The sequence below is a fragment of the Passer montanus genome, unplaced genomic scaffold (assembly GCF_014805655.1).
Source record: "Passer montanus isolate IOZ18808 unplaced genomic scaffold, ASM1480565v1 scaffold20, whole genome shotgun sequence".
Classification (NCBI taxonomy): Eukaryota; Metazoa; Chordata; class Aves; order Passeriformes; family Passeridae; genus Passer; species Passer montanus.
The window spans coordinates 12575285-12596347 of record NW_024366592.1 but is presented as its reverse complement, the minus strand read 5'-3'; the positions used below and the strand labels follow the sequence as shown (position 1 = coordinate 12596347).

Here is a 21063-nt window from a genome sequence, read left to right as displayed (position 1 = left end):
TGGTTTTGGCCAACTTTAGATTATTTGTGTGACTCAGAAGGAAACAGGAGAAATAAAAGGGACAGATTATTTAAGTAGGCTCTGCTCATATCAAGTTCCCTTCACTTGAATGGAGTGACACAAGTATCAGCCCAACACACTTAGTGTGGAACTTAGACCATAATGAAGGGGGAATCAGGCTCAGGACAACTTAATACTAACTTTTGGTACCTTTGCAACAAAGTTTTAGCTGCAATTGATGTTTCCACTAAATCAGAATGCAGCTTGGAAACAGTGAGCGGAGGTGGGAGTCTGAATAAACACATCTGGCAAAAAAGAAAGATAATTCAGGTCCGAAGGGTCATTCCCTTCAGTTCAAGTGCAGTGGATTGCCCTTCCTGGATCCAACAGTAGAGGCGTGGGAAGCTTTCAGATGTCACAGGGTTGTAGATAACATTTGAACATATGATTAGCTTTCGTGAGCTGTCTTTAGAAACCTTACATTTTTTCCCCCACACACCTTAGCCAGAGATCCTTCCCTTGAGGTTTCGGGACACTTAAAATGTTGCTTTGCCAAAAATCAAGGATGTGGAGAAGGTTTTCCTGTGTGATGTCATGTTGCTGCCCTTTATAAGCCTCTGCAGAGAAGAAGGGACCCTGTCTGAGGATTCACACTCCAGGCACAAGGGAAGGTGAGGAGCAGAGGCTAACCCACCATGGAGCGGCAAGCCATTCCCCAGGGCATTCCCTGCAGCTCCCTGCTCCTACTACTCTGCAGCCTGAAGGCTTCCCTTGCCTTTCCCAACTCCTCTCCACTGCTGAGCCCCAGCTGGGGCAATGGAGACCGCCTGATGCACCTCTACACCGACACTGAGAGGAGCAGCTTCCACCTCCAAATCAACACTGATGGCTACATCGACGGCGCTCCTCACCAAACCATCTACAGTAAGTGGCTTCCTACAGACCTCCATGGGAGCAGGGGAGGGACAACGAGATTTTTTTACTTCCTCACCACCTATAGAAAATCCCCTCTTCTCATTAGGCAGGCAGGCAGAGGAGCATAGCCATGGGATGGAAAATACACATCATTATAATTCTTCTTTTGTTTAGGAAATGAAAAATCTTTGTTTCCAAAGAAATCTAGTGGATAGGGAATTTCATTCCTTGCCTAGGACAACTAAAGTCCTATGGTTCCTGTAATACTCTGCAAGGAAAAGCCACCTGAATTATCCTTCACTTCATGGCTTTATCTCCAGTTTCTGGAGGAAGGTCCTATTAGAGGTTAATAATCCTCCAAGTAGCTGCTTCCCACTGATGGTGATACCAAAGGAACTGCACTGAGGGAACTCGCCAGAGCAGTGCTGGAAAACTGATGGCATCCATAAAATCTGTATTTTGGGGTGGAGGGCTGAGAACTACTAAAAGTTAAGTTTCAATATGCACAAAACATGGGCATGCAAAGATCAGTTAAAAAGGGGGAAACTACTGAAGTCCAGACTAGCATAAAAGAAGTGTTGAGCCTTCGGGGTTCATAAGAAGAAACTATACACTAGTATCACTAAAAGGTTCTCAAATTATGTCTTTAGAGTCTATTTAATTATATATTTTATTATTCTATTTCAACACAGAATAGTTTATCCTTCTCCCTTTGCTAAATACTTGGCCCAAACTCTTTAGTTAGTGGACAAATGGGGGAGGGGTTTAAGACTTAGGGTTCTTTTACGGCATTTCTTCTACAAATAGAAATATTTTCTTTTTATAAAAGAAAATACTTCTCTCTTAGCAGCTTTCAAATCACGCTATGCATCACAAAATCAGGTTTTTATTATTATTATTACTACTATTACTACATCTATTTTATACACTCAGTTAAAAATCTAAGCCTAGGTAATGAAGCTTTTACATAAGTAAATAAAGACGGTTTTTAAAGTTATAATTTAATTAATGAGGAAAAAAGTATCACATTCTGCTATTTTTTAAAGGAATTGATAATGCAACACTCACAGAAATGCTGGCACTCTCTTGTTATTCTTCCTACATATTAAAAGACTTTATGAAACTCATTTTAGGTATGTTGGTCAAGAACCATTGCAGGATTTTAGAGAACAACAGACAGCAAAATATCAAATTTTTCCATATATGCCATGAAACAAGCATAGCAGGATTTGGAATGGTGGAGCAGGAAAGATGGAAATCAGACAACAAAAGGGATATTGAGAGGGAAGGTGACTGATTTGCTGCTACCAGACAATGCAAAGTGCCTAGTTCTGCACCAGGGTAGCATGGCCTGGGTGTACACAGATCTCCTGGGTGGGACAAGGCAACAGTCAGATGCAAGGATGAGATCAAGGAAAGTAGTTATTCCCACCTTACCTGGTACCAGTGACAATGGTCTTGGAGCACTACAGCAACCCCGGGTCACGTTGGATGAGTAGAAGGTAGACTTGGTCTGGCACAGGGTTTTCAGGGGGCCTTGATCATGATCTGTTGCGGTTTTAGTACAACAAAAAGGATGTTAAGGGCAATGTAATGACAGAATCACAGACTGACTGAGGTTGGAAGGCACCACAGGGGGTCACCTGGTCCCACCTCCCTGCTCCAGCAAGGCCATCCTGGAGCACAGGGCACAGGATTGTGTCCACATGGTTCTAGAATATCCCCAGTGAGGAGACTGCACACCCTCTCTGGACAATCTGTTCAGGGCTCAGTCACTGCATGGAACAGAAGTTCTGCCTCCTGTCCAGGTGGAACTTCCACCTAGGTATCAGTTCCTGCCCATTCCACTGGTGCCACTGCAGGGCACCACTAAAAAAATACCACAGGTCACAAAGATGAGTGGGACAAACTCCTTCTGGATGTGGGTAATGGCAAAACTGAGGGCAATGTCCTCAGACCACAGTTTGGGACTCCAGAGGGAAAAAAAAGTTGTCTTTGGGAGGTTAGTGCCACATTGGAACAGGGCACCCGAAGAGGTGCCCTCCATCCTGGGAGTTTTCCAAAGCCCCAGCAAACCTGATTTAGGGTGGGCAACAGTCCCAGGCCATGTGGGAGGTTGGTTTGAACTCCCAGAAGTCACTTCCAGCCAGAGCATCCATGGGTCTGTAAAGGCATTGTTGACATGGATTTGATGTTTTTGTTGTTCTGAACAGGTGCCCTCATGATCAAGTCTGAGGATGCTGGCTTAGTAATAATCACAGGTGTGAAGAGTGGACGCTACCTGTGTATGGACATGAAAGGAAACATATTTGGCTCGGTGAGTGACCTCTCCTAAGCCTTGAGGCTGAATGGCCAGTGCATTCTGCTGCTGTGGTGCCCATTTCCCCAGCCAGGGCAAGCCTGGGTAGCTGCAGGTGGAGGGAGAAGTGTTAGAGAAGATCTGACACTTAGGTCAAACTTTGCTCCTCCTTTGATTGTATTAAGTTGTAGAACTGACAAAAATCATCTGAGATCCTGTCTGGGTAAATGAGGACAAAAAAAAAAAAAACACATCAAAAAAACAACAAAACAACCAAACCAAAAAACAAACTAACACAAAAAAACCCACAAAACCAACAAACAAAAAAACCACCACCACCACCACCACCAAAACCCCTGCTTTTCCATATTGCAGAAAGGAACCAATCTGTAGCACAGAGCCATGGGTGGGGACCCTCTGAAAGAAAACAGGGTTTATCATTAAAATTCCCTTGCTGAAAGCATGGAAATGCAACTCTGATCTGCATTTGGGTCAGACACAGACCTGAGAGATTAGAAAAACACCTGCTGCAAGATCTCACCCTTCTTTCCCTCTTTAACCAGTGTTTGCAATTCACCAGACTCCTCTACTCACAAGTGTCCTTTTTTTTTCCCCTCAGCATTACTTCAGCCAAGAGGACTGTGTGTTCAACCACAGGACGCTGGAAAATGGGTACGATGTGTACCAATCCCCCAAACACCACTTCTTGGTGAGCTTAGGCAGAGTTAAACAAGTCTTCTCCCCTGGTATGAATCCACCACCATACTCCCAGTTTTTGTCCAGGAAGAATGAGATCCCTCTGTTCCGATTCAACACCCCCGAGCCCCACAGACACACCAGGAGCGCAGATGTTGATCCCGTAGATCCTCACCAGATCCTGGTCCCACAAAGGAAGACGCCGGTGTTTGGCTCCCTGCATCAGCAGCCAGCAGACTTTCCCCACATGCCCAGGGAGCCAATGAGGATCAACCAGAATGATGTGGTGAACCCCGATGATCCCCATGCTATGATGGAGGCCAGGAGGTACCCAAGCCCCCGCTTCTATATCACGAGATAACCACGGCCCCTGTGCTCACCAGGTGAAGACAGGGGCAAAGGGAACTGTCTGTCACACTCAGCTTGAATGCCAAAGCGGCTCTTAGAAACCTGGGAGACATTGGGAAAAGTTCCTTAGCTTCAAACCTTGTTTTGTCAGTAAAGTGCTGTCTGTAAGTACAAGTCAGATTTTTCCAGCTCAAGCTCTACACAAAAGAAGATCCATTTTTGAAAACAATAACACAAACCAAACCTTTTGGGGTCTTTAAGTTTGCATTAATGATGAAAACAAACAAAAGAAAGGAATCCCTTGTATGAAATGGGAAACTGATATAATGTTACGGATGTAGAGACCTGGAGCATCCAAGATGCCAGCAGAGACAGGGAATCTCTTATTAGCACCATCCTGCCCAAGCTCAGCAGACAAACTGCCAGGTGGTGTGTTATTTTATTATATAAAGATTATCATGTCATATATCTAAAATCTGAAGTGGTAACAAGCTGGAGAGGGACCCTTCATCAGAAACTGCAGAGACAGAATAAGGGGGAATGGCTGCACTCTGACAGGAGTAGGTTTAGATTGGATATCAGGAAAAAATTGTTTCCTGTGAGAGTGGTGAGGCCTTGGCCCAGAGAAACTGTGGGTGCCCCATGGAAGTGTCCAAGGCCAGGTTGGATGGGGCTCTGAGCAACCTGGGATAGTGGCAGGTGTCCTTGCCCATGGCACGGGGGTGGAATGGATGAGCCTTAAGGTCCCTTCCAACCTGTGATTCTTTGTTTTTAGCTTTTAAGTTGAAGTTTCATTCTCTCTTCACCCATATGAATCAAAAAACGGCACTCTGCTGTTATAGGAGCACCAGACATGGAAAACTGGAGGAATTGACAGGACAAAGGACAGAATTAAAGGGTCCTGTGGAAAAAGAGCAATTCTGACACTGAATCTAAGCTGAGGTTTTGAAAAAAAGAGGAGAGTCTCACTCTCTCTCAAGTGGTTCTCTATCACTTTTCAACATTTACTAAATTCTAGAATCCCAATATGGAAATAAAGATCATTAATTTTGCATATTTCCAACTCAGAGAGAAGTACCAGGATTAATAATAATCAGTAGTGTGTTAAACAGGACAATTTGTTTTGCATAATACTGAACTCTACAGGGGGAAAAAATTTTTACATTTTATAAGGATCAAAGCATTAATATTTAGACTATAATGAAGACTCTCATCTAATGAGTCAAAATTAGGTTTGTATTTAGAAAAGGAATGTCCAGTTAGCATCTATGTTTGTATTCAGCTCTGAGCAGGTATCAGATGATTTATACTTGTAGGAGTGAAATTACTGTTAATCAGGAGATCTCTAATGGTGACAAAACCCTTTTCCCATATGGTTTATGCTTTGGGTAAGTTCACTTTGAAAAAGCTCTTCTTGATGAACTCTGCAGAAATCAGGTGCAAGTCACTGATGAGCAGCACAAAATCCAGTGTGGCAGAGATTTGTTTTTATTTTGCAGGATTTGTTTGCATGTCAAAACACAGATTGTTCCGCTGTGTTTATTTAGAGTATTTATCAGCCTGACAACAATTTGAAGTGATACACTGCTCCTCGGTGTGCTCATAGCAACATACAAAAAAAATTTAGGTTGGATGCTGTTCTTTTTCTCTTTCTCATGAAGTAGTTCACTGAAGCCACTGGAGTTACATCAGTGCAACAAAATCAAAATAAGAACCCCCTGTGCTTCTTGCTTTAATTTAATTTTTTTCTGGATTTATCATAGCAGCAGGACTGCTGCCAGCTTTTAAAATAATCTCTTTTTTCCCCCATATTTATATATATACACAATATCTCTTTATCTACCACACCCAGCTCATTATGTTGGAAAAGTCAGAGGTTCCTGATTCTGCTCTTAGAATAGTTTTCCTAGATGGAGAGATTCCTAATTAGTATAAATACTTAGGAGCACAGGACAAGCCAAATGATCAGGATTAGTGCAAGAGTTCCATCTCCTGGAATTTGTTTTTCTAAAGTTATTCTGTTTTTTAATTAATTTCTGAAGGAAAAGAGTGATTCTAAGGAATTAAGGGAATTGCAGGCAGGCAGACAGTTGTGCTTGTTCTTGCTTATTCAAAATACAGCAAGACTTTTTAACTTGCTGTCTATACAGTGGAGAGGTGTGATTTTATTTATGTTCTATTTTGATCTTTTTACTTGATTCCTATACCATTATTCTTGGCTTTTGCTCTTTGAGAGTTCTGGACTTCAAGTATACCAGCAAAGTTTGCATTTTGCATCAATTGTTGGAAGCTCCTCTCTAGGACTGAGACAACTGCCCTACAACTGGAACCATTAAAAGCTCTGTCCACATTAAATTTTGATGGGAAATATTGGTGGGGTTAAATCTATAGACCATCTCTAAATTCTTACACTAGAACAGAGTAAGAAAGTTTTCTCACTCTATCAGTAGCCAGGGGATAAGTAAGCTAAGACTGAATACATGGTGGATAAGTAAGCTAAGACTGAATATACAGTGGATTTCCATTAAAAAAACATATTTGTAACTATAGGCAACTGTATCAAAACTTAAAAGAATTTATTCTTCAATGGAGATGCTGGCAATCACCAGCTAATAAGAAAGCATTACTTATTTATGTCATGGTATTTATTTATTTATTTGAGCAGGTCTTAAATCCTGCAGAATATTTATAAGTATTTACAATAATGTATTACAGAGACTATCTCCTTTTTTAAAAAGTACCAATAAACTTTTCCATTATCTCCAAATGGTGGATTCTGCAGTGTCTATTCAAGCTCCCCCTTCCAGAAGTACTTGAGTGAACAAATAAATGGTAGGTAGCAGCAGTGTCAGAAAATTTTTGTGCCCTGCTGTCCCCTGTGACTTCCAGCCTCACAGGTTTCAGATTCCTAAGTGTCTCATGCACCCCAAATATAACAGTTATGTGAAAGATTATGAGAAAAACAGCGTCTTAGTAGGTCTAGACTGACTATGAAGGGATTTGAACCTCTGTTGGGAAATGTCTTATACAAGCAATTGCAAATCACTGGTCTGTCAGCTCAGTCCTGCTGGAAATTGTTTGTGATCCTGGCTCAAAGATCTTGGGATAAAAGATACTTGGTAAATTAAAAGCTTCTGCAGGGAGGGCTCTGAGCAGGGCCCAGGCTCTGCTCCAGGGGGCCCAGCAATGGCACCAGAGGAAGGGGCAGGGACTGATCCCAGGAAGCTCCATCTGGACATGAGGCAGAACTGTGCAGTGACTGAGCCCCGAACAGGTTGCCCAGAGAGGGTGTGGAGTCTCCTCACTGGGGATATTCCAAACCCACCTGGACACAGTCCTGTGCCCCATGCTCTAGGATGGCTCTGCAGGAGCAGGGAGGCACCACATGAGCCACTGTCAGGGTCCAGCCAGACCCATTCTGTGAAGACTCAAGCAGTTGTAAGATTGGAAGTTCATAATTTCCTCCTCTGCATGGTATTCTGCCGCACATAGTTATTGATGATGCCTTCTCACTAATACTTCACATTCCTGAATTTTTATTTGAAGTCATTACAAAAAAAATTGCCCCCTAAGGGCCTTAAATAACAGCTTTACTCCAGCTCAGTGGTTGACCTTGAACATTACTACATCTATGCCCACTAATTCCTTGCATACCTTCTTCACCATGTTTTTTCTCCTGAGCAACATTTATCTTTACCAGCTGAGCTGATGGTTTCTATTGTGGCATTAAGCATTCAATTAAAATTCACCTAGATCATATTTAATTTTTCCCTTGCCTATACATTAGTTACTTCATCAAAGAACTACCCATTTAGTCGAGTGTGAACCACTTACAGTAAAAACTCATATAATTAGATTCTAAGTTTCACTTACCTCTCTTGTCTGTAATTACTCTCTCCTTCAGAATTTGTTGCATTAACTGTTATTTAAATTTCTTTGGAGAAGTAGAATTAAGTTGTGTGATTCTCGGGACTGTCTCATGTAGGGCCAGGAGCTGGACTCAGTGATTCTTGTGAGTACCTTACAACTCAGGATATTTCACTATTCTAAAACTAAGTTTGTGATTCCTGCCCTCTGAAATCAAAAAACTTTTTTCACCTCAGGTTTTAAATTCAGTAAATTCACTTTTCAATGGCCAGCTGTTCCAAAACACATTCAGGATTTACTACAGTCAAGTGTGCTGCACCACCCTGCTCCCATTCAGCTATGGCTGGATGACCCAACTGGGCATCAGAAGGAGAGTTCTGCCTGGAGCATTCCTTTGGTGACCAGTACCAGCCTGCTCAAGATTCCTGGGTTTTATCCCAGTATTCTCCTGTGCCTTATGCTCTGTGACCTCAGAGCACTGCTGCCAGGCTCTGGCACTCAGGTAAGTAATGCACTGCCACATGGGGTCCCTGCAACCTGGGAACCCCAAAGCTGTTTGCAGGTGACAGCAGAGCTGTCTGCCACATGAGACCCTCCGGAATGGCACTGGAGTCACCACACACACACAGATGCCCCACAGTGGCTCTGCCATATCCACGGACACCGAGAAGCAGCTCACAAATCACTGTGCAGTTCATTTGTGCCATGTAGCTGGCATTTGCCTGGGACTACCAAGATCTAAAAACCTCCAGCTCATAGCCAAAGCCCTCAAAAGCAGGACACATCTGGGGGAAATCTGACATATTTTAAGTCCAGGCATGTGGGTTGTGGATCTGAGGTAGCCAAAAGCTTGGATATATAATCTATTTAAATTATGTTCTAAATTTTTTTCTTTAAAGGGAAAAACCTCCTCCTTTTGCAAAGGTGTGGCTATGTCTACACAACACTCTTCAACAGAGAACTGTGGGAATAGAGAAAATATCTTTGCTTTAGAGGAAGGAAACTGATACTACCAGAGCCCTCTGCCTAATAGCTGCTTGAGGAGAGGCAGACCTGTGAGATGGAGCCAGCATCTATTGCCACTACTGAGTAGTCCCTCAAATATTTACGTTCTGTTACTATTCCTAACAGACCCATCTATTGCTGCAGCTCTCCTTTTCCATGATCCCAATAAACTGTACAGATTTACTGTACACATGCACAAGAGTCACTTGACCAAAAAAAGATTTAGTCTCAGGGTTGATGTAGAAACTTAAAAAGAGGAGTACTACACACAGACTGAAAGAAAACAGCTTTTAGAATTAGCTTCAGAAACTTCCAAAATTAGTGACTTTTTAATGCAGAGAGAACCTGACATGTGACATAACAAAGGAGAAGTAACAAATGCAACTATTTTAGGCCAGGCTATAAACCCACCTAGGCTGGTGTCCTGTCTCCAGCAATCTCAATAGCAGATACTGAGTGAAAAAGCACATCTGGGCAACTGTAGGACACTCTTGACTGCTTGTACTGCCTTGGCCACTGGCAGATGTGTTTGCAGCATTTTATTGTGTTTTACAAAGTCTGAATTGGGAGATTCTGATGCATTTTCACTGAAAAATGTGACTTCATTAAGATAGGAGCTGTTCAGAAAACCTGAGTGGTTTCACCCTTTCATATTTTTCCTTGTTAGGCACCATGGTACCATCTACTTGCCCTGTGTGAGACTTAAAAGAGGAAAGAACTTGGTAACAGTAAGTGAAAGAAAACAATCACACAGGTTTCTTAGGCTGGATTTAAATTTTAATGACCTATAAATAAAAAAAAAGGAAGGGAAAGCATATTATAGAACAAGAGTCAAAAATCCCTCTGGGAATAGTGTGACCCAAGCAGTGGCAAAGCACTTAAAGTAGATGTTCTCTTAAGTTATGGCATCAGTAACAAGAACAAAATATTAATCACCTGCTTGAGAGCAGGCAAGAAAGATAAAGAAACCTTTTAAAGTGAGAAGCACCCCAATCACTAGTGTGTTTTGAAATATTTGATGAAATGACAGACTTAGGGAGAAAACTGTGTAACATCTCCACTCATCCTCTCACATTTTCAACTCCATTAAGAATTGATGATTGGTTCCAAGAAGAATTGATGGAACGACTGGCAAAATTCAGGACTTGGCAGTTCCAGGGGAGTTTCAGCAGTTTAAAGCACTGGCAGGAGAATTCCCTGCTATGTAAGTGGCGTGCCTGAAATAAACTGGCACCACCAGGGACAGGCAAATTCAGATGAACTCCTACCCCATTCTCCTACCATTAACTCTGTTAGAAGTCATAATTAAAGCTTTTCTATCTTCATTGGCTCTGACCATCAATTTAGTATTGAGGAGCCTTCCAGGAAGATGCATTTCACAAAGAGCTTGAAGAGTCCATGCAGAAGTCATATTCCCATTTTAGCTTCCTGTGAAGACTTATTTCCTTCAGTATATTGAGAAGGAATTATTTTTTTACTGAAAAAGAGCTATGGAAACTTTTAAACAGCATCAGCCCTAAGAGTCTTTTTCACAGTATAAGGCCAGGAAGGAAAAAAAAGTTACGTGATCTGAGCAAAGCTTCACAGGGCAATATTAAGAAATATTTTTACCTCAAAAGAAATACAGATGAAATGGGAGTTCTATTCAGGAGCCTTTATTTTTTTAACAGGCCTAAAATATGCAAATGAAGGAAAAATACGTGAATCTTATAAATAACATAAATCAGATAAGCTCACACTGTAACACCACAAATACCCCAGTGGGGAAAGAATGCAGTATTAACACCAACAGTCACCAAACAATCAAACTTGCCTCATTCTAGGCAAAAATATTCATAGAATCAAGTGCATGACTGCAGTTGACAGAAAGATTCCAGTCAGGTACAACTCACCCCAGAGAGAAGGTCCCTTTTCCAGAAAAGAGACCATTACTATGTGCACACAAGGTTCCTCATCCTGTTCACAGCTAAAAATAAATACTCTGTGTTTTTATACAATGCTCTTCAACAGAGATCTTGACAACCTGAACAATTTCTTAGGAAATACTTCTGGTGAGGTAGGTTTATTCCCACATTACAAATTGAAAGGAGACTTGCCCAGAGTCTCACAGATATTCAGTGTCAGAGTCACATCCCTTGGCTCTGCACCAAACCTGTCCCACTGGGCAATGCTCCTTCCTAGGTTCTACTATTGCATTCAAAAAATTATTTTAAGACAACATGTATGTTTCATATTACAATATAGCATTTTATAATAAAACAAGAATACAGTATAGCTCAGCTCTGAGGTACCACTCCTCTCCTCTCCCCAACCCTTTCACTTGGAGGTAACCAAAATAATTATGAAGTAATGCAAAGGAGTTGTTTGAAATATGTGCTGCAGGAGCAGATATGCAAGTGACTGCAAGTACTATGTTTCTGAGAACAGAGAATAGTTGTTTTATTTTACTACTGCCAACTTATACTGGGCTCTAGGACCATGCAAATTGTGGTTTTTAAGATGGCAAGCAGTTGCATGTCTCCCTTTTTGCAGTTTAGTGTCAGCAATTCCAGTCAATCCCAGTAATTACTACAGATACTTTTCCCAAGTTTAGCAAAATTGTGATCTAATTCCACTTTCCCCCCACAGAGAGTCTTAAAACACTTTTGAAGCTACACATTCTGCTCCCACATCCACTAAGTGAGAGTCTTGGTTAAGACAGACACACATGATATTGGGCTTCAACAAACTCCCGTTTTCAAGTTTTATAATAAAATGACTGACTCCAGTATTGGGACTGACAGAAGACAGCTGGGTCTTGGTTAAATTTGCTGGTAAGGTACAGTTGAGATCTGAAACCATATAGCCAATCCAGTTCCTCATGTAGGCTCCATGACTCACCACCAAAATATTGGCATCTAATACCGTGGAAGATCCGCTGCCTGCAGAGCTCAGCTCCGCCTCACTGCAGTGGTCTGTCCAAGGGAAAACAAACTGTTCTCCAGACGTTCCAGAGCTCCTGCCTGGGGCACCGGGCTTGCCATGCTCCTTCTGCTCCAACTCAACAGCCAGCTGGCAGAGGAATTCAAAAAAATCCCTCACACGCTCTCTCACCTGCAGGGACAGGCCAGAAGGGAACGTTGTGAAGAATGAAGAGATCGTTGTGAAGCAAGCACAGATTTGGCCTTTCAGAAATCTGACACAAAACTACTTCAGGTAAAAGCCACAGATTTCTCACAGACAAGGCTCAGAAGCCACTGTAAGTTACTGACTGCTGTGCAAACTCCTCTGCCCTCCAGAGAACAATTGTTATCATCCTCCTGTGAGCCAGAGCTTCACGAGGAGTCAGTCTCAAAATCAATATTTTAGTTATAAAGAGATTCCCCACTTGGCAGCCACTGTTATCAGACCAAGCAGTATTTTTCAGCTTAGAGAACATCTCTGGTTCAGCTGAGCTCTCAGTGGGAAGCCCCCAATAGCTGCAACTGCACTGCTAAAAAAGCCTAGAAAGCAGAGCATAAATAAATAAATAAATACCATACTTCATCCAATGTTTCTCCTCCAGAAGGTGTGAATGAAGGACATTGCTCTCCAGCATCCTTTGCCATAGCCTTGAGGTCAGCCAAAGGCCTTCCTTCTGCAACACCATATTTCTGTAAAGGAAAAATGGAGTTTGGCAGGATGTGTCAGGTCTCCTGTACCCTTTCCAGAGGCTGCAAACAGCTCTTCACTTTGTGAAGCTTCAGCTTTGTTTTCTTGTATTCCCAAGGCATAGCTACCTTTTACATTTTATCCCAGTATTGAGTGTGGAAATATCTTTATAGGTACCCTTTTAAACAGCAGATATATACATATATACATACATACATATATACATATATATATATGTTCAGTAGACAAATACACTAAGAGCAGTATCTCATTTAAAGCATCTACATTCAAAACATGACCCTCAGCCTGATCTTTGTATGGAGAGTTTTTTCTCCTACTGACACTCATCCCCAGCTTACAAAATTCAAGTGTCTTTGTGACTGAGGTCACAAATGCTTCTGTATGAAGCCCTTCACATGAGGGTAAATTCCATTTTCCTGTTGCTTGCAAAAAGGCTACAGGGTATTTTTCACATGTAAGAAACCATTCATTTTCTCTAATGACCTGTGAAGTTTTCACAACAGAAGATGGATACATCTTCAATTCAGAATTTTTGAAAAAGACAAAAATAAAGGAAACAAAACCACACACAAGTACCATTGCAATTAAAAGCAAATAATGCTGATTTCAAGTGAAGAACTAGAATTTCTGAGAGAAAAAAGATTCAAACAGGAAATGCTACAATCATGTGCTGCTCCTTAAACACTAAACCTTACCTTATTTAAATCATTAAAGCATCATAGTTACAACATTCATTCATTTATTTTGGCTCTGCTTCACCCTTCTGCAAACAATTTATTGTCCTGATTTGATTTATTCAGTTTCCAGCGATTAAAACCACATCAAATAGTGCTCTCCACTGTTAAATCTACCATTCAATAAGCCAAGATACCCATCAGCAGGAAGCTACACTTTCAAATTGTTCAATATTTGATAACAAATTATTTTGGCACTTACTCTCTCTCGCAGTCTTGCATCGTACTTGATTTCCAAATCTTTGCAAAACCTGTTTTTCCCTAGAATGGCAGCAGCAGTCTAAAAAGTGAATATACAGTCACATGAACTGGACAGAACATAGACACACCACCTTACACCACCAGAGCCAAGGTGAATCCCAACAGCAGCATTTAACAACCCAAATCAACAAAACAGAAAGTTTTTCAACTACCAGTCTGGCAGAATTGGATAGATGGCCCAGGCCAGGCCATAAAAATAGAAAACCTGCAATCTTCTGGCAGTTCCTTCCCAATTCAAAGTCCAGAACAGCTGAAGAAACAGCACCCATGAGAGGTGGCCAGCAGGGTTTACTGGGATAAGAGACACATCTTCTCTTGAACTGAACACAGAGCAATCATGTCCACACATTCTTTACATGTGGTACATGGGCCAGACTCACAGCTGTGTTCCCCGGAACAGCTCAGTTAATCCAACTGAAAAAACATCTAACACTGTCTGGCTGCCACAGCCAATCCTTAGGGCTGGAAGGGACCTCTGGAGATCATCCTGTCCAGGCAGGATCACCTCGAGCAGGTGACACAGGAGCATATCCAGGTGGGTTTGGAATATCTCCAGAGAGGGAAACTCCAAGCCCTCCCTGGGCAGGTTGTTTCAGGGCTCTGCCACCTTCAATGTACAGAAATTCTTCCTCATGTTGGAAGGTGGAACTTTTTGTGTTTTGGTTTGTGTCCATTGTCCCTCATCCTGCCACTGGGCACCAATGGAAAGATCCTGGCACCATCCTCTGACACCCCTTGGAGATATTTCTATGCATTAATGAGATCCCCTCTCATGATATCCCCTCCCATGAGATCTCCCTAACCAGGCCCAGCTCCCTCAGGCTCCCCTCATAAGAGAGACGCTCCAAACCCATCATCACCTCTATGGCCTCCACTGGGTCCTCTCCTTGTCCTTCTTGGGAACCAGAGGACAGCAGCTCCTGGTTCTTACATGCACCCAAGTGTGAAGGCTGCACTGGCTTCACAGACAGTTTGGGCTGTGCAAACATCCACATCCAATCAATCTGACATTTAAAGAACTCATTTTGAAAACACTCCTTGGATTCTGGCAAAAATAAGCAGCCTTGTTGTAAGACTGGCACATTTAACATAGTGCTTAGGACAAATTTGTTCTTGGAACTTAAACCTTCTGTCAAAGAACAAGGCAGAAATAAAGACAGGGTTGAATCCACTCCCTTGTGTATATGCATAGCACAGTTATTTGTATGATTATATGCAGGAATTTCCTCTTTTGCAACTGAACTTGTACATTCCTCTCATGTTACTGCACTGTCACTTGAGCTGTGAAGTGACAGTGTAGTAACAGGCCCTTCATAGGACTGCAGCTGCCAAGAAAACTACACATGGACCACATGGAAACTTCAGCTTTACACATCTTTGGGAAAGCTTTCCCAACAACTGGACAGCTTGTCAAACAAATGGCAAAACAAAGAAAGACCTGCATTTTTCCTTTCCTATATGCAAAGGAAAAATTCTGATCTTTCCCATTAGGAGAGTGCAATTCTGAAAGTGCTCTTCATGGAAAAGGCTGTCTGTAATATAAGAAAAAATATCCCAAATCAATTCCCATAAAGCAGGAACACAGCACAGACAGCTTTATGAAAGTTAGAAAGCACTCTTAATGTTTTAAAATATCACCACTGCCATTCACACATATAAAGGAAGTGACTCAGGCAGCTATTCCGCATATTTAAAATATCCAGCTATTGCACTCTTCCCTCCTTGTCTCTTTTGTCTTCTGCTTAAGTTGTGCTGCTGGAGCAGTTTCTGGACCTGTGCTGCAAAGCTGATGAGCAATGTTGATGGAGTATGTTTTGAGGGGGAAAAAAAAGGAGATTTATACTACATTTGGTTGATCTGGTTTACAACACAGCCTCATAGCAGGACAACACAGCAAAAAGCAAGCGAACAAGAATTGCTTAGGAGTTTCAACCCCCTACATGTCTCTTGAAAATACAGAATCAGTAACAGAAGAGAGAATTAAAGATAGAGCCTCCACAGGAGACATGATCTTCCTAGAACAGCCAACCTCTAACTTTAAAAATTTTGGTTGCCTAATTTTGAGTACTTCACCATTCTGCACACCAGGTCACATATAATCCTATGTAGTAACTTTTCCTCTTTATTTAATCTGAAGTGTATATTTGCTGCATCAAAGCAAGAGGTGTGAGATGCCTGACAAAATCCAACATTTCTGCCCATTTAATACCCTTGTACTGATTTCACAGCAAAACTCGATCTTGCCTGCATTGGTCTGCATTCCTCAAAAGAACACAGCATGCAGCCACAGTGCCTGGGACAGCACAACAGTGTCACAGCCAATCTGGTTTGCTTCTTCAGAGAAAAACTCATTTCTGTCTGTGATGATGGGGACCTCAAAGTCCCCATTACTCCTTCAGCAAGAACAATGCCCATTTAAATAACAGCAAATCATGGAACCATGGACTGGTTTGGGTTGGAGGGGATCTTAGAGATCACACAGTTCCAACCCCTTGCCACAGGCAGGAACACCTTCTACTATCCCAGGTTGCTCAGAGCCCCATCCAATCTAGCCCTGGAGACTTCCAGGGATCCAGGGGCAGCTTTTGGCTCTGTCTCTGCATTATTTTTCCATCACCAACAGCAAAAACTGCCAGATTTGGGAGCCAGCTGTTGCCTCAAGAAGCACTTACCTGCTTTGCTCGAAGGAGGTCACTTGAAAAGACATGGGTAAACTTCACATTACTGAGAAATAAACCAGCAGCATCTGCTTGCCTGAAACCAGTTGCAGAGAGTGGCTCATCCACTCCTTGACCTACAAAATAAAAACCCCAAAACATTAAAACATGCAAATTTTAGACCATTTAGCAGCTGACCAACCAGGCATGTCAGCAAGAAAGATTTTCTTATGACTGGGCAGTTTCTTTCTTCTTTAGCAAAGCCAATCCTTAGGAAAAGTCACTGCTTTTCAGGTCTTCCCTAAACTCAGTCATACATATTTAATGTTAAAAATGAGTAAAGCCTAGGAAGACAGAAGGATAGTTATCAATGATAATTACATTAATCTATGCCTTTGACAAATTCAAACATAAAACAGAGACCTACATTTAATAAATGTGACCATTTTTAGAAGGGTCACTAGTCCCTGCAAGAGGTATCTCACAGCTGAAATTTCACAAACAGATTTGTTAAATGTAAATAAGAAAGACGACAATACTGCTGAGAGAATGAGATGCAAACACAATCTGTTGTGGTCTCTTCCTCTCCACCTCACACACTGACAGTAATGCTCACGCAAGCTGGAGCAAACCCAGCTGCAAAGCAGCAAACCTCCCAAAAATTGTTTCCAGCCAGGAAGTCTGTGAGAGTAACTGGTCACAGAGTTCTTGGACAGTGTTGAGAGAAGCAGCACTTTGGAAATCCAGCCTGAGCTGAAGAGGTGTGCTCCTGTCACAGTTGAGAGTCTGCAGGAGAACCCAGAACTGTGGTGGGGGGACAAGCATGTAACAAATTGCTACATTGACACCTTTCACCCTCTCTAGTCCTGCAAGGAGCCAGAGCAGAGAGAGTGAAATTCCCATCAGATTCAGAACAAAGAAAATAAACTACTTTCACACAGAAAATGCACAATCCACCAGCAAAAGACGGGACACCGGAAGTCCAGAACCTGAGTTCCGAGCACCTCATCTGTAATTCAGACATGTGAGATGTCTGACCCCAGTGTGCTGATAAAGGCTTACACTTCTCAATTCAGAAAAGACTTGCTCAAAACCAGAAGCTATGTTCTCTCTACACTGGAGAGGAGTCCTCTACACAACATTTGACCCAAGGAGCTAGGAAATCAAAAGACATAATCAGCATTTTTAAGCAAGTAAAGCAGGGGAATATTCATTTCTTATTTTATTATGAGCACAAATCCATGTTGCAAGAACTGTAAATGGCAATGCCAGAGAGAGGAAAATCTGGAAGCACAATTCTCCTTCACAACATGAAGTACTGTAGGAATCTCATTTACTCAGAGTACAACCCCAGCCATGATTTTCCTACAGCAGACATCCAGGCAGCTCAGTGTGCTCAGTTCTGGGTGTACAAGCCAGCAGCCACAAGGGTGAAATCTAGTTTTAAAGGCGTCTAATCAAGACAACCTTCCTAGAAAGAGCTGGGATTGAACAATTCAAGCATTTAAACAACATTTACTTTTCATTCTCCCTTGCCCTCCTGCAGGTTTTACTGCAAGTAACAGATTCCCTTCTTGAGGCAACAGCCCCCTTCACATCAGGATCTTTACCCATCCTTCTGCAGCTCCTTTTCCCAGAAGCCCTTTTGCCAAACTTCCTGTTACTGGGATTTAACCCAGTGCGATGGAGTCCTCAGTAAAAGGTGCTGCTACCATTTTATTTGATTACATGCAACATATTTTTTACCTGTGTAGAAAAAGGAACTCTTCTAATACTCCTGTTAAAACACAATGTGCATCAGCATCTGCTGATATTCTGTGGAGGGAGACTTAAAATCTTCTGTAACATTATGAAAGCCATGTCCTGGTTTACACATAAGGTCTCTAAAGGTATACAGTATTATTGCTTAATGACATCTGAGCACTTGGTGACAGGATTTCACCATTATTTTCCATCTCTAACCAGCTAACAGAATAACTCTTACTAACCTTGCAGTATCTTGTCTTTGTTGTATCTTGTTTCTCCACTGAAAGAGATTGTAAACAACAACAAAAACTTAAATGTCATCATTTAAGTGGATTTACAAAAACATTTTTGTATTAAATACCAACAAGAGGCAGCAGCACCTGAATGTAAAAAAAATGAGAAACAATGCAGTACAAACCCTTTTCAAAACAATGCACACAAAGATTTTATAACAATAAAAAACAAACAAAAACAAACAAACAAAAAAAACCATTTTCAAATAAATTACAATCATGCTGCCAGCTTTTAATGAGACAAAGCCATCTGGAATAAAAGTAAGAGAAGTGATTTCTTAAATATATCATAAATGCAGCACAATTTATCTGTAACAGCTACACCTCCATGCTAGAGAGAACAAAGCTGCAGGAAGACTCTGGAGTCTTCTTGTGACAAGCATGCGTTGCAGCTGGTTCTCTGAACTTCACAGGGAAGCAGCTCCAAAGATTATCAAGGCTAGCAGCAGAGCTGCACACCTGGAAGAAATAGAGCCTAGGAAGTCAGAGCAGAAGAAATCATAGACTCATGGAATGGGTTGGAAAAGACTTAAAGATCACCCAGTTCCACCCCCCTGCCATGGGCATGGATATCTGCCACTATCCCAGCTTGCTCAGAGCCCCATCCAGCCTGGCCTTCCTGGGATGGGGTAGGCACAGCTTCTCTGGGCAACCTGTGCCAGGGCCTCACCACCCTCACAGAGAACTTCTTGTACCTGATAGCCAATCTAAGTCTACCCTCTGTCAGTGTGAAGTCATTCCCCCTTGTTCTGTCACTCCAGGCCCCTTGTTATGTGTCTCTCTCCATCTCTGAGATGACCCCAAAGCCTTCTCTTCTCCAGGCTGAACACTCCCACTTCCCTCAGCCTTTCCTCCCAGCAGACCTACTCGATCCCTCTGAGCCCCTTGGTGTCCCTGCTCTGGCCTGGCTCCGGCAGCTCCCTCTCCTTCCTGTGCTGGCTCCAGGGCTGGATGCAGCCCTGCAGGGGGGTCTCAGCAGAGTGGGGCAGAGGGGCAGAATCCTCCCCGCCCACTGCTGCCCTCGGGCTTTACAGTAAAGGAGAAAAAAAGCTCAGCCTTCCTACAAATTAAAGAGTTTTCTCCTGATAGCTGTGGAAAGCTGGAGCTACTTGGTTCAGGCAGCTACAAACCTCTGTCAACAGAGTGGGAGAAAAAAAGTCACCTTAGGAATTCCACCCGAGTCACAACCACTTTAACGTTTCACGGGAAAAAGGTTCACGCTACCCTTGCCCCGCCTGAGCGCTTTTGCTCAGCTTCCCCCTTCCGCTGCCCGGGACCGAGGAGGGCACGCGGCCGCCAGGGCACGGCCACCGCCGGGGATGCGCGGGCGGTACTCACTGCCGCACGACCGTCAGCCCGAACCGAACCATGGCGCACGGCAGCCCAGGTGAGCGCAGGTGGACGCAGACGTGTGCCCAAATGTGCGCGCAGGTGAGCACAGACTCGCCCAGATGCGCGCAGGTGAGCGCACCTCCCACCGCCCGCACTGCGGCGCCGCGCCGTGACGTCATGCCCCCGCCCCGCGTCCCGCCCTGACGTCACCGGAGGCGGCCCCCGGCTGAAAAGGAGGATCCGGGAAGGGTTTGCGGCTCTGGGATGGTCCGAGGCGGCCGGCCCTGCTCCCACGCCACAAGCGACACGGCGAGAGGGAACGTCCTCACGGGAGGCTGGCGTTGGACAAGAAGTTCTTCTCCCAAGGGGTTAATCAGCATTCAGACAGGCTGCAGGGCAGCGGTGGAGTCACCGCCCTGGTGGCATTTCAGCGCCCCGTGGATGCGGCGCCTGCGGACGGGACTCAGTGGTGGCCGTGGCAGTGTGAGGTTTACACCTGGACTGCTGCGCTCTGAATGGTTCCGCATTCTCACTCTGCAGTTGCAGTCAGGAGGCTTTCGCCATAAAACTTCGGGTTTCGCAGCGTCTCATGACGCTGGTGTTAAGGAAGCGTCGTGGTCTAAGCAGCCTGAAGCCGCTTTGAGTGACACTCGCCGCGCCTAAGCTGGGACTGAAGTCCCTTCCCAGCTGCGTCCCCCGCACTCACAGTCGGACCGTGTTTCCTGACTGGCTCAATTCCAGGTTTCCCTTACCAGAGTCTCGGATGTCCAGTTCTGTAACATACTTCAGTCGCGGTGCAATTACTAAATGACAAAACAGCAGCCCGAGCTAGTGGCCTTCCAGGAAGGACGCAGCACAATGGAACCCCTGCGCTTTTACACCCTCACAGATTAAGGGTAGGAAAGTCTGGGTTTTCATCTCCTGCCGTGTCTCTGAGTGTCCATCCCCTGCCCGGTGCCACAGGGCGCTGTGCTGGGCGAAGGGCTGGTAATTGTCTTGTCTCAGCTGGGCTGCTCCAGAGTCAGCCTGCAGCTCCACTGCAGCTGCACCCCAGCTCCCTGCACTGTGTTCCTCCCACACCGGGAACAGGGGACAGAGCAAGTTCACCCCTTTGCAGAACAGAGAATGCTTGGTGATGTTCACTCTGGTTATGTCAGCTCGGTTAACACTGACTGGCAGCAGCACTTTGCTCAGAATAATATCAATACATTTGTATATAGATGCGTAAAAGACATTACTCACAAGTCACTTAGAAGCCA

At 43.5% G+C, this 21063-nt stretch overlaps 2 protein-coding genes across 2 annotated transcripts; one reads left to right on the top strand and one right to left on the bottom strand.

Annotated features, from left to right (window-relative positions):
• The first annotated feature begins 382 nt into the window (after positions 1-382).
• Positions 383-6984, top strand: FGF23 (fibroblast growth factor 23). The gene is made up of 3 exons (XM_039708135.1): positions 383-924; positions 3129-3232; positions 3834-6984. The coding sequence occupies exons 1-3, from the start codon at positions 696-698 to the stop codon at positions 4269-4271; spliced, it is 771 nt and encodes a 256-aa protein (XP_039564069.1). The 5' UTR covers positions 383-695; the 3' UTR covers positions 4272-6984.
• Positions 6985-10769: 3785 nt separating this feature from the next.
• On the bottom strand, positions 10770-20001 carry TIGAR (TP53 induced glycolysis regulatory phosphatase). Its single transcript, XM_039708134.1, has 6 exons — positions 19811-20001; positions 18422-18459; positions 16449-16570; positions 13718-13795; positions 12652-12762; positions 10770-12223 (listed from the first exon to the last, which is right to left on the bottom strand). Exons 1-6 carry the CDS (start codon positions 19981-19983, stop codon positions 11765-11767), a joined length of 981 nt encoding a protein of 326 aa, XP_039564068.1. The 5' UTR covers positions 19984-20001; the 3' UTR covers positions 10770-11764.
• Positions 20002-21063: the final 1062 nt, after the last annotated feature.

Bases quoted from the DNA above. Each gene is read 5' to 3' on its own strand.
- FGF23 (XM_039708135.1), top strand. From the start codon at position 696: ATGGAGCGGCAAGCCATTCCCCAGGGCATTCCCTGCAGCTCCCTGCTC. The intron at 925-3,128 runs GTAAGTGGCTTC...TGTTCTGAACAG, and splicing joins TCCTCACCAAACCATCTACA to GTGCCCTCATGATCAAGTCT. The intron at 3,233-3,833 runs GTGAGTGACCTC...TTTTCCCCTCAG, and splicing joins AAGGAAACATATTTGGCTCG to CATTACTTCAGCCAAGAGGA.
- TIGAR (XM_039708134.1), bottom strand. From the start codon at position 19,983: ATGACGTCACGGCGCGGCGCCGCAGTGCGGGCGGTGGGAGGTGCGCTC. The intron at 13,796-16,448 runs GTAAGTGCTTCT...TTCACTTTTTAG, and splicing joins ACCTCCTTCGAGCAAAGCAG to ACTGCTGCTGCCATTCTAGG. The intron at 12,763-13,717 runs GTAAGTGCCAAA...TTTCCTTTACAG, and splicing joins ATGCAAGACTGCGAGAGAGA to AAATATGGTGTTGCAGAAGG.